The 13864-nt window shown below is 46.1% G+C and overlaps 1 protein-coding gene across 1 annotated transcript in view; it reads right to left on the reverse strand.

Moving 5' to 3' along the window:
• RAB3GAP1 (RAB3 GTPase activating protein catalytic subunit 1) overlaps positions 1 to 13864 on the reverse strand; it is a 218033-nt gene that overhangs the window by 146231 nt on the left and 57938 nt on the right. Inside the window, exon 7 of the mRNA XM_088472270.1 lies at positions 2873 to 3038. Coding sequence (XP_088328396.1) covers positions 2873 to 3038 — 166 coding nt within the window. The remainder of the gene's footprint in view (positions 1 to 2872; positions 3039 to 13864) is intronic.

A 13864-nucleotide genomic window follows, 5' to 3' on the forward strand; every position in this document is an offset into this window, starting at 1 on the left:
TTCTTGAAGGGGCTAAATTTCCTGTTACGATTATTACAGACCATAAGAATCTAATCTATCTGCAAACTGCACACCGGTTGAATGCCAGGCAGGCACGATGGTCACTTTTCTTTTCTAGGTTTGATTTAAAACTTCAGTTTCGTCCAAGTGTGTTGAACAAAAAAGCTGATGCATTATCTCGCTCCTTTATGACCAAGTTGGAGGAGGAGGAGTGTTCTCAAGTTCGTCCCATTTTAGACCCAATGGTGTTTGCTCCTACTCAAGTAGTATCTCTACCACCTGGGAAAATTTTTGTACCTCCTAATTTACGTAAAAAATTGCTGGTTTGGGCTCATGCATCCTTGTTCGCAGGTCACACTGGAATCACCAAAACCTACCAGTTCTTACTTACTGGTGGCCTACCATGAAGAAGGATGTCAAGGAGTTTGTCCGCTCCTGTATCAAATGCGCCCAACATAAAACTCCGCGTAGACAGATGGTTGGTCCTCTTCGTCCCTTGTCTATCCCAGCTGCTCCATGGACCCACATCTCAATGGATTTTATTTCTGAATTACCTCGGTGCAAGGGGCATAACACGGTATGGGTGGTCGTGGATCGCTTTTCTAAAATGGCACACTTTATCCCGCTCGTTGGCCTTCCTTCTGCTCCTCAATTAGCAAACATTTTTATTCGAGACATCTTCAGATTACACGGTCTCCCCAAGGAGATAGTCTCTGATCGAGGTGTTCAATTTACAGCCAAATTCTGGAGAGCCCTGTGTAACACCTGTGGAATTAAACTGAACTTTTCCTCAGCCTACCACCCACAGTCGAATGGTCAAACGGAAAGGGTCAATCAAGAGCTGGAGACCTTCATTAGGCTCTTTGTGTCATCTTCCCAGGATGATTGGGTGGACCTCCTACCATGGGCAGAGTTCTCTCATAATTTTAAATTCCATTCTTCCTCTAAATCCACTCCTTTTTTTACGGTTTTTGGTAGACACCCACGAGTTCCAGATTTCCAGAAGCTTCCATCTATAGATGTCCCGGCTGTGAATCAAGAGATCCAATCCTTTTCAGTTTTCTGGAATAAAATTCACCTATCCCTAAAGCAATCTTCAAGGAATTACAAGAAATATGCGGACAGAAGACGTTTGGCTGTTCCACTGTTGAGAGTTGGGGACAGGGTTTGATTATCTTCCAAGAATATTCGCTTAAGAGTCCCGTCCATGAAACTTGCTCCACGTTTTGTTGGGCCATATCGTATCCTTAAGATAATCAGTCCAGTAACTTATAAATTGGAACTTCCTCCTCAAATGAAGATTTCAAATACTTTTCACGTTTCTCTCTTACGACCCCTGGTGCTCAATCGTTTTCAGAATTGTTCTCCTAAATTGCCTCAAGTCAAGACATCACAAGGCACTGAATTTGAAGTAGAGAAGATCCTGGATTCCCGGCACAGATTCAACACCCTTCAATATCTCATCGATTGGAAGGGCTATGGCCCCGAGGAAAGGGCCTGGATCAGAGCCTCTGATGTACACGCTCCGCGACTAATCCAGAGTTTTCATAGGAGATTTCCAGATAAGCCTGATGGGTGTTCAGTGCCCACCCTTAAAGGAGGGGGTACTGTCAGGGCTCAGCCGGGGATCGGCTCCCGCTTACCGCGCTGCCGGCTTCCCCTGGGTGGTCGGGCAGCTTGCGCGACGGCGGGGGAGAAGCTGAGTATTCTCCCCGCATGCAATGGCTTCCTGGTGGGCTGGTGTCCGGCATCGCAAGTCCGGACATGGGCGCCGCCATGACAGTCGGCCCATGTGACTGTATCCTTCTCCCTGATAGGTCCGTGATCAGCTGATGCTGTGCACCTGTCTAAGGGTTCCCCTGGGTATAAAACTGTTCCACAGGTTCCAGGAAATTGCCTGAACATCGGTTGTCTCCTAGCGTGCTATAGTGAGTTCCCGGTCCAGGTTCCTAACCTTCCTTGTAGCAGCAGTGTTATCATCTCTACCTGTGTGCCTTCCGTCTCTGTAACATCCATGCAGCAGTGTATACCATCTCTACCTGTGTGCCTCCCGTCTCTGGTGAATATCCGTGCAGCAGAGTATACCATCTCTACCTGGGTGCCTCCCGTCTCTGGTGAATATCCGTGCAGCAGTGTATACAATCTCTACCTGTGTGCCTCCCATCCCTGGTGAATATCCGTGCAGCAGTGTATACCATCTCTACCTGTGTGCTTTATTTCTCTGGTGATTTCTCAAGTAACCGTGAGTCTCCATCTGTACCTCTTATTGTTATTTGATTATACATATAGGGTATTGTCAGTGCCTAAATTAGGCATTACCTCTCAGGGCCACGGGTATTTGTGTCTCTATTCCTGCAGGGCTTGGGTACCTGGTCAAAGGACAGCGACCTGCTCACAGGGTGCAGCTAAGCCCAAATCCCAATTGGGGGGGTCACTGGCGAACACCATCCTGTGGGTTAGAATCCGCACCTTTGCCCAGGTCTCGCCAACACTCAAGACCTGTGGATGAGGAGAACTTATATCCAAGCCCCTCGTCTCCGCTTCCTCCCACAACTTAGGCCTTCTACGTCTCCTACCCCAGTCTCAGGCGTGAAATATCGTCTAGTGTGTACGCACCTTGAGGCTTTCAATTAGAGATTCCCATAAAATGCTATTGTTAATAAAATTCAAAGAAAACCCTAATATTTATTGTAACTTAATACAACTTTATTTAATAAGTGATACATAGCTATTAGTAGATTTATAGTATTGGGGATATATGGCTATTATAATAACTATAGTATTTGATATATAATTCTGTAGTGATGGCCATGAATGTAGTCCCAAACTAAGATGGATCTATCTCTCAATAAGTAATAAAAATTGTACATACAAGTTTTGATTTAAAGATGTCTAGAAGTCCTGATAAATGTGTGTACTGATTTGGCACTTTCCGCAGATGGACCATCTCGAAATCTGTCCGCACTCCCAATCCTTGGCACTCGCCCACGTAAAGTTTCCTCCATTTTTGATGAACTTGCACAAAGACTGGAACTTGGCTGTAAAAGAGTGTTACCATTACTGCACGACCCAATCACTACGTATCACACAGATTTGTGTAGCAGGAGTGGAAAGCACAGGGAGCTCCCCAGGAACATTAGTACTATTTACAGCAGGTGGGTCACACGCAGCTCCTCTAACCTCACAGTTCCTAAAATACCATAGCATCTCCTGGGCATGAAACGCCTGTCACATCTCTTTCTACCAGCAATAATCCCTTGGTTGTCTTTACAGCTATTTTGATTTTTCAATATAAAGCGGAAGCCCCTGGTACTACAATCACAAATGTCTTGGGACTGAAGGCGAATATAGCTCCAGAGGAGCCCAGCGGGCTTAAAAAAAATGTAATAAACAACAGAGAACAAGTAGCTTATTCTGCACATTTAATAATAGGTCAGTGCAGCAATTGGGAGGTAAATCTGTTTTCGGTTTTAAGAACAGGTAGTTACTGTGAACAAAGCAGTAATGTTGCAGTTTATATAACTTTAACAGCAAAAAGTTTCCAAGATTATATGAAAATAAAGTTATAGCTTCCACTAAAACTAAAAATTATAATACTGCTGCTTACTAACAGATTACCCTCACTGCTCCTTTCCCTACACTGAGTGGCCCTAGCTTGTAAAATACAGCTTCCCTATGATTCTTCTGTCTCTACAACCATGCAAGCCACCCCCTGTCACTGCAAGCAACCCCGTCACCCCAGGTTACACACAAGAGTAGGGAGGGTGGAGATTGGGGACTGCTGAAATGCCCTGGTTTAGGACCCAAAAAGTGGATGGAGCTACTGTGGGGAAGCTATGATTCACTGCACGGTTTCTCATAGAAGCAAATGCTAGACGGGCCCGAAAGCCTGACAGAGCAGCTCTGAGTCTTAAACGCTCTGTTCAGCCAGCATGCACAGAGACTAAGGACTGCGGCAGAGGGTCCGGATCAAGCACAGCATCTCTGACAGCAAGTGGCGGCGAGTGTATGGTGACGATCTCCAAGGTTCTCCTGTCTTCTGTAGATGTTTGAATGTCAAAGGAAAACCATCTACAGGAGAACCTTGGAGATCGTCACCATACTCTCACCACCACTTGCTGTCAGAGACGCTGCGCTTGTTCCGGACAATCCGCCGCATATTGATACTGCTATCCAGCCAGTGAGTGAATATTCTACTCCGTGTAACACAGCTGCGCTATGCCTCCGGAGTTTTTCCTGTACACTGTAAGCCATGGAGGCACCCACTCTGTACCATCAGTGATATAGGAGCACACCGCAGGAGGCACACATAGGGCCAGTGTCCTGGTGAAGTCTGACAGTACACCAGTTGGTTATCCCAATATACTGCTGTCACTGGAGCACAGCAACTCCCAGGAACCGGCACCTGTCTGGATTAGCATTCACACTGCCTGTAGGGTCTTATCAGCGGCATCATAAAATAGTAGTGAAGCTGGCACTGTACGGACCGCGGCTACTGCGGAGCCGCAGCTTACTACAAAGTCGTTTTCATAAGGACACAGACAAATTTACTATCATTAACCCTCACCATGCCTCCCTTGATTGTTGTAAAGAGTTTTGAGGACTGGAGACCACAGAATAAAAACACTGGAGCATACCAGCACTGAATTTATCTTTTTTATGTTTATCTTTACTTTTGAATTTTTATGCATTATGTGTTTTGAATGGTCAATTTTATTTTCATACATATAGATTTTTTATAACGTATTTTTTCTCTTACAAATTTATAGATTTTTAATCTTTTTTATACCCTTACCCGCACATTCCCACTTCCTACCCTCAAGTGACCCAGTCCTGTTTCTTTTGTTCATCACTCAAACATAAATGAACTAGGATTAATGTTTTTATATTTAACTTATACTACCTTTATTTTAATGTTTTAAGATTGCTATTTTAACACTAGGAGATATATAATTTAAATTACAATAAATGTTTACATGACTTATGATCTCTTATACTGGGTTTAACAATACTACCTCAGTTATTTTACAACTATCAAGACAGTTGATACATTCATTTATGTACATGAATTATACACACACACACACACACACACATATATATATATTAGGGGTGTCCACCGGCCACTTTTCATGTTTTGTGTTTTAGTTTTGGATCTGGATCTTTCTTCGTGTTTTGGATCTGGATTGGTTTTGCCAAAACCACCCTTCCGTGTTTTGGGTTCTGGGTTTTGTGTTTTGGATCTGTATTTTTTTTTTAAAAAAGCATAAAAACAGCTAAAATCACAGAATTTGTGGGTTTTTCTGCTCCTATGCTATTATTAACCTCAATAACCTAAATTTCCACTCATTTCCAGTCTATTCTGAACACCTCACACCTCACAATAGTGTTTTTATGTCCAAAAGGTTGCACCGAGGTAGCTGGATGACTATGCTAAGAGATACGAGTGGGCGGCACAAACACGTGGCCCATCTAGGAGTGACACTGCAGTGGCAGACAGGATGGCAGTCTGAAAAACTAGGCCCCAAACAGTACATAATGCAAAGAAAAAAAAGAGGTGCAAGATGGAATTGTCCTTGGGCCCTCCCACCCACCCTTATGTTGTATAAACAGGACATGCACACAAACCAATTATTTCAGCGCCAGGGTCTGCCACACGACTGTGGCTGAAATGATTGGTTCGTTTGGGCCCCCACAAAACAAGCTGGCAATTAATCTGGCCCTGCACAAACTGGCTCTACCGAGGCAAGATGTCGTCCTCATCCTCCTCATCCACCGATTCCTCACCTCTTCAGTGTTGTGTACATCCTCATCCTCACAGAGTATTAACTCGTCCCGCTGGAATCCACCACCACAGGTCCCTCTGTACGTTCTGGAGGCTGGTCTCCCTGGAAGAGTTGATCATTCATTTTTATGAACATCATCTTCTCCACATTTTGTGGAAGCAACCTCCTACGCCTTTCGCTGACAAGGTTCCCGGCTGCACTAAACACTAATGGCGGATACCGGATGCACATCTAACACCAACATAGCAGTCAAGGCCTCAGTTATACGTTTTGCTTCAGGATGAATGCTGTCATACTTCATCCTCCTCGCTAAGGACTGTTGGAGGGTCAATTGTTTAGTAAAAGTAGTGGTGTTCCTACTTCCTCTCTGGGATGATGAACGACTCCCAGCAGCAGCAACGGCAGCAGGAGGCGTAGCAATGCAGGATCCTCCGGAGGAATCCCGGATAGGAGAGTCAGTCATGCCAGTGACATGGCCTGCAGGACTACTTCCGATACTGACTAAGGAGGAAATTGACGAGGAGGGAGTTGACGGTGTGGTTTGCAGGCGCTTGGATACAACAGGACAACAGGATTTAGGTGTCCCTGGACTGCTTACGGTCTTAGCCAAAGTTTCTGAACTTGACAGTAACTTTTTATGAACGCGCTGCAGGTGCCATATAAGGGAGGATGTTCCTAGGTGGTTAACGTCCCTACCCCTACTTAATTCACCTTTACATATGGTACATATGGCAAGACAGTTATTGTCCGGATTTGGATAGAAATATTGCCAGACCAAAGAGGTGGAATGTTTGGTCTTCTGCCCAGGCATGACCGTGATGGGCTTTTTCATCCCACGGACAACAACTGTCTCCCCCGGAGCCTGATTTAAACAAACCACATCACCATCAGAATCCTCCTCGCCAACTTCCTCCTCAGCGCCAGCTACACCAGTATCGTCATCCTGTTGTACTTCAACAGTGACATCTTCAATTTGCATATCAGCAAGTGGACTGTGGGTGCTCCTTTCAGCACTTGCAGGGGGCGTGCAAATGGTGGAAAGAGCCACCTCTTCCCGTTCAGTGCTGGGAAGGTCAGGCATCGCAACCACCACCACACTTGGACTCTCCTTGGGGATTTGTGATATCTTCTTAGAATGCACAGTTCTTCGCTGTGCTTTTGCCAGCTTAACTCATTTGATTTTTTTAGCGGGAGGAGGGCTTCCATCGTCATGTGAAGCTGAACCACTAGTCATGCACATAGGGAAAGACCTTAGCCGTTCCTTGCCACTCCGTGTCGTAAATGGCATATTGGCAAGTTTACGTTTCTCTTCAGATGATTTAAATGTTTTTTTCAAGGTCATTTTCCTGAACTTTGTCATTTGGGATTGTACTATGACATTGGGCATCGGCCTTGGCAGACGACGTTGATGGCATGTTATCGTCTATGTCATGACTAGTGGCAGCAGCTTCAGCACTAGGAGGAAGTGGTTTTTGATCTTTCCCTATTTTATTTTTATCGGAGAAAGTTTGGTCCTCCATTTATGTTATATTGATATATACGTGCGGCTAAGGCGCACACAAACACAGAAAATAATTTTTTATTTTTGTTGGAGACTAGTGCACTTTGTGGGTTACACCACCCTTTAAGAAATGAGCCAGCCGGCTCTTTACTTATGGGACACAGGCGCACGCTTGGCGCTGCTCCTTTGTTGATGCACGTGCAGCTACAGCCCACACAATTCACAAAGACGGGAAAAAAAATAAGAATTTTTTATTCTTTGTGGAGCGCACTTTGGGGGTTACACCACCCTTTAACAGACAGACGCACGCTTGGCACTGCTGCTTTGAGGATGCACGTGCAGCCACAGTGCACACAATTCACAAACACAGAAAATATTTTTTTATTTTGTTTGGAGTGCCCTTTGGGGGTTACAGCACCCTTTAACAGACAAGACAGCTGACCCTTTACTTATGGGACACAGGCGCACGCTTGGCGCTACTTTGTTGATGCACGTGCGGCTACTGCGCACACAATTCACAAACACAGAAAAAATATTTATTTTTTTTGCACTTGGGGGGAGCACCCCCTGGACAACACTACAGCACCCCTTTAGGACTGGGACACTGCACAGGACTTTGGAGTGGACACAGCCCCTATGGACAACTGACTGCACAACACAGTCCATCCAGCCCCTATGGACTTTGGAGGAGTGGACACAGCATCTATGGACAACAGCAGCACAGCACAACACAGCCAGCCCCTATGGACTGGAGGAGTGGACACAGCCCCTATGGACAACAGCAGCACAGCACAACACAGCCAGCCCCTATGGACTTTGGAGGAGTGGACACAGCCCCTATGGACAACAGCAGCACAGCACAACACTACACTACACAGCCCAGCCAGCCCTAACTCCCACCCTCCCTCTTCACTGTCCACAGCCGAGTGAGAAAATGGCGCCGATGCGGGTACCTTATATAGAATGGAAAACCCGCGAGACCCGGAAGGCGGGATGATGACGTTTTGCCTCGATTTCAGATCCGAGTCAGGCGGGAAAAGTCGAGCCTGACTCGGATCGGGGGGCTCGGATTTCTGAAATCCGAACCCCGCTCACCCCTAATATAAAAATTAATTAGTGAGCGCACAAGTGACAAACAATAATCCTACAATCAGACAATATATGTGTGTTTTTATAAAGTGCATCTAGCTCGTATATGAGTGGCTGCTAGGATTGCTTTTCCATTCATAATCACATATTTCTCACTATATCTTTTTAATCAGTCCACCTTCTGGCGCTTGGGATTTTTCACTATTTTTTATATATATATATATATATATATATATATATACACACACACACACACACTGTATATATATATATATATATATATATATATATATATATATACACGCACTCACACTGTATCATCACCCATTGCTTGAGCACTCGCTGGATCAACACGTATAAGTGCTTATTGTACTGTAAATTTGTAGAGATTATTGGTGACCTTACAAGCTGCTCCCGTTTTCTTCACTAGACTGTTGGATTGTGCGCACCTATCCCCTAATCTTTTGATTGATGTAGTGCAATATGCCTGGCGTGAGTGAGTCGTCAGGTCTTATGAAACTATGTGCTATGACTAGGACGCACCATGAGACTGAAGTGATTAATTTGATTTGCTGAGACTGTAAACAAAACTTGGTGTGGAGAAAAATCTGTGGCCATGGTATCGTAGCACTTTGCATGCGGATTGAGACTCAGTCGCACAAAAATATACAAGTGTCACATATCAAATTAACCAGCACAGTCTCCTGGTGCATCCTAGTCGCATCACATTGCGACTTAGATACATTTTCGGCAAAAAAACATGCATAAAAGTAATCTCATGGTACCAGGTGCGCCAAGAGGGGCTATTTGACACAACTTCAGCAAAGACGAGTGAGGACACATCTATAATTGTACAATCCCTGGATTCTGCAATTTAGCATTGTTCAATCAGATTTACCAATGTAGTTTTGTTATGTAGCCTCTGCTTTTCCTATTCTTTACCTAGTGTTAATATTGAATACAAAGTTGTTAAACCTGTTACTTAGTTTTCTATCATTATATTAATGATTAAAGCAGTCCATTACATTTCACTAAATACCTTCTTACCACCTTCCACGTAAGCCCCACTATTCCCTGTATTTAGCTGGGCCTTGAATACACAAATATTCCGGACCTCTGCCAATCATTTTGAGTGCTGCTGGGGTCCCTAAATTGCAGGGGGGATCTGAGACTGAGCTCTCATGCTGTAAGTAGGCCTCCTCAAAGAAGAATCATTAGTAAAGGAATTTACTGTCAAATGTCACCTTTAGACACACAAAATAATTCTGTCAGCCAATTGTGTTTAGACGCAATCCAAATTTACTGGTCAGTTAAAAGGTTAAAGAAGGTGGCATGAGGACGCTGCAATTTAAGAAGCAGGTGAAACTCAAATTAGGAAATGAAAGTGATGCATCTGACAATGTATTGTGACAACACTATACTGGAACTTTTCATACAATGAAATATGTGCATATTTAACTGGGACATGGAGCAGCCCTCAGGCGAAAGCCATCCACACAGCTCCCTGGGGACTTCATGTGGCTGCCATAATAAAGAATAATGTATCCAGGTTATTTATAGAACCTAAGACCTGCTGTAAAATATTTAGTTAATCCACAAATCACGATCAGACTCTGCGCTATGTAGTGTGAGCTCGTGGACAGCCAGCTGGGCAGGTGAAACATGTACTGAGCTAAATATGGCAAGAGCTCAGGTGCCCACGATGGGTACAGCTGCAGCATTTTGTCCTAGATTTATCTAAATTACAAGGACTAGAGCAGAACTAACAGGCATGTGGCTCCGCAGCTGTTGTGGAATCACAAGTCCCAGCATGTCAGGATTTGATACTTCTACAATAGTTGAAGATCGCCAGCTTTCCTGCCTGGACTACAGTGAGATAACAAGGTTACACATGGCTGGTATGCTCATTATCACAGTCATTCTTAGGGCCGTATTCAATTAGCAGTGAAAACGGATACTTTTTTTTGCCATTCGCCAAAGAAAACGGGAACATTTTCACAAAAAAAACGCCGAAAAAACGCCAACAGGCGAAAAAAAACTGGAGAAAAGTTTCTCCATCCCAGACCAGGACAAAAAAAAAATGCAAAATCCCTATTTTCGGCTAAAAATGTGGGGATATCTTCCAGAACCCTTTGGACCCCCCTTAATGATAACTTACAGAGAAAAAAAAATTGTAAGTTGCGTACTTTGGCGACAAAGAAACTGCGCAAATTTTGGGCGGGGGAAAAAAAAACATTGAAAAAAATCTAGAAAGCAATATTTTTTTCCAGGAAATTACTGTTCCACGTAAATTGGGGGTATGATAAAATGGGTGCAAGTATATTTTCATGTCATAAAAACGCAATTTTAAAAACCGTTAAAAAAACGCCTGCTGCGACCGCGTGCGATGTTTAAAACACTTGACGCATCCATACCACCCATCGAAAAATCAAACCAACAAGTTAAAACCATTTTCAATGATTTTTCCTTTGCCCAAAATTTGCACGGCCATTTTTCGCCAAAGTATGCAACTTACAAATGTTATTTACGGTCATTTATCATTAGGGGGGCGGGTGTCCAAAGGGTGCTGAAAGAAATTCCCACATTTTTAGCCATAAATAGGGATTTTGTTTTTTTTTTTCTCCTGGTCTGGGATGGAGAAAACTTTTCTCCAGTTTTTTTTTTGCCTGTTGCCGTTTCCGCCTGTCTTTTTGCAGAAAATGTTGCCGTTATTTTGGCTAATTGAAAATGGCCCTTAGACTGCAAGCATGTTTGAGCAGTGTCACCAATACCTTATTTCATGTAATTGAAAGTAGTTTGTTTCTAACATGAAGGGGCTGTCAAATTTTGAACAGCTCTTGCAATTCATTGCCACCCCAACCCCATACCATTACATTGGGGAGCAGTTGTGCTCAGCCAGCAGTCAGAGAAAACTAGGGGGGAAGATTCAGATGTCCACTCTGTGGGCTGATGTAGAATTGGTAGCAAAGTGAGTGTAACTCACTCAAAATAAAAGTGCACAGAAAAAACAAGAGATATGGTAAGAACTTACCTTTGTTATCTCTGTTTCTACGAAGTCCATAGGGTCCACAGGGTTGACCTTGGGGTATAGCTGGATCTGGATCCATGGGCACCACGCAGTTAAAGCTTTGCTGCTCCCAGGATGCACTTGGGTCCGTCCTCCTCTATACCCCGCCCCGGCCACAGGCACCTCAGTTGGTAAGCAGCTAAGGCCGGAGGAGGAGACTAAACAGAGAGAAGGAAGACTGGAACACACAAGAAACCATACTCACAGAAATGGGAGACGGAAAACCGGTGACCAGCCACACAGCCCATTTGAAGCCAGGTGCGTCAGGGCGGGCGCCCTGTGGAATCTATGGACTTCGTAGAAACAGAGATAACAAAGGTAAATTCTTACCATATCTCTTGTTTTCTACTTCAGGGTCCATAGGGGGTCCACAGGGTTGACCTTGGGGATGTCCCAAAGCAGTTCAACTAAGGGCGGGGACGCTCCTGTGCTGAAAGGAGTACCCGGCGCCCAAAGGATGCATCCTGAGAGGCGAAGGTGTCAAACGCATAAAACCTCAAAAACGTCTGAATTGAAGACCAAGTAGCCGCCTTACACAGCTGAACGGCGGAGGCGCCATGTCTAGCAGCCCAAGAGGGACCCACAGAACGAGTGGAATGAGCCTTAACAGAGGCTGGCACAGGTAAACCCTCCTGTGCATAAGCCTCACAAATAACTGAACGAAGCCAACGGGCTAACGTTTGCTTGTTGGCAGGCCAACCCCTCTTATGAAAACCGAAGAGGACAAACAAAGAATCCGACTTCCTAACCGAAGCAGTCCGGTCCACGTAGATTCTAAGTGCCCGGACTACATCTAAGGAAGCCTCACCAGCGGAAAGATCAGGTGACTGAAAAGCTGGCACAACAAGTTCCTGATTAATGTGGAACTTTGAGACCACTTTGGGCAAAAACTCAGGACGAGTGCGGAGCACCGCCCTGTCCTGGTGAAAAATCAGAAAAGGGGAGCGACAGGAAAGCGCCCCCAATTCTGAAACCCTCCTGGCAGAAGCAATTGCCAGGAGAAAAATGGTCTTAAACGTCAGCCACTTGAGCTCCACCGACTCAAGCGGCTCAAAAGGAGGACCCTGCAAGACCCGCAGCACCACCGCCAAGTCCCACGGAGCCACCGGAGGCACGAAGGGAGGCTGGATCCTGAGAACACCTTGGAAAAAGGTGTGAACGTCTGGCAGTGTAGCAATCCGTCGCTGAAACCACACGGACAAAGCAGACACATGAACCTTCAGAGAGGCCAGGCGTAAGCCGAGGTCCAAACCCGATTGAAGAAACTCCAAGATTCTGGAAACCCGGAACACCTGCGGATCATAGTTTCTGGATTCACACCACTGAAAATAAGTGCGCCACACCCTGTGGTAAATCCGCGCGGAAGCAGGCTTGCGTGCCCTAAGCATGGTACCAATGACCGAACTGGAGAAACCCCTAGACCTCAAGACGGCTGTCTCAAGAGCCACGCCGTCAAAGACAGCCGACCCAGATCCGGGTAAAGGCAGGGCCCTTGAGACAACAGGTCCCGACGCTGAGGAAGAAGGTACGGGGCGTCGATGGAGAGGCACCTCAGATCGGAGTACCAAGGACGTCTGGGCCACGCCGCAGCCACCAGCACGAGCGTGCCGCCGTCCTGCTTGAATTTCCGCAGAACCCGAGGAAGTAAGGATATCGGAGGAAACAGATACGCCAGGTGAAACGTCCATTTCACCGACAGAGCGTCTACCAGACAGGCGCCTGCGTCTCTTGTCCTTGACCCGTAAACGGGCAACTTGTGATTGTGACGGGAGGCCATCAAGTCCAGCTCCGGCAGCCCCCACCTGTCCACGAGTAGCTGAAACACCTCTGGGTGAAGCGGCCATTCCCCGGGATGCACGTCGTGACGGCTGAGGAAGTCCGCCTCCCAATTGAGGACTCCGGGAATGAAGACTGCCGAGATCGCTGGAACGTGACACTCCGCCCAAGCAAGAATGCGAGACACCTCCGACATTGCTGCCTGACTGCGAGTTCCCCCTTGGTGGTTGATGTACGCCACCGTGGTGGCGTTGTCGGACTGCACCTGAACCGCCCTTCCGTGAAGAGCGGGGCCGGACGACTGCAGGGCCCTGTACACAGCCCGCAGTTCCAGGATGTTGATGGGGAGAAGTGCTTCTTCCGCGGACCAACGACCCTGAAGCGATAATGAGCCGGTCACTGCCCCCCAACCCCGAAGACTGGCATCCGTCGTGAGCAGGACCCAGTCCGGGATCCAAAAGGGGCGCCCCTCGACCAGATGCGCCGTCTGAAGCCACCAAGCCAAAGACTGCCGAACCTCCGGGGACAACACCAGCATCTGAGAGCGGATCCGGTGAGGTAACCCGTTCCATTCCGATAGAATCAGCCCCTGCAGGGGCCGGGAATGGAACTGGGCAAATTCCACCATGTCGAATGTCGACACCA

Source organism: Taudactylus pleione, unplaced genomic scaffold (assembly GCF_031769625.1).
Source record: "Taudactylus pleione unplaced genomic scaffold, aTauple2 ptg000122l, whole genome shotgun sequence".
Taxonomy (NCBI): Eukaryota; Metazoa; Chordata; class Amphibia; order Anura; family Myobatrachidae; genus Taudactylus; species Taudactylus pleione.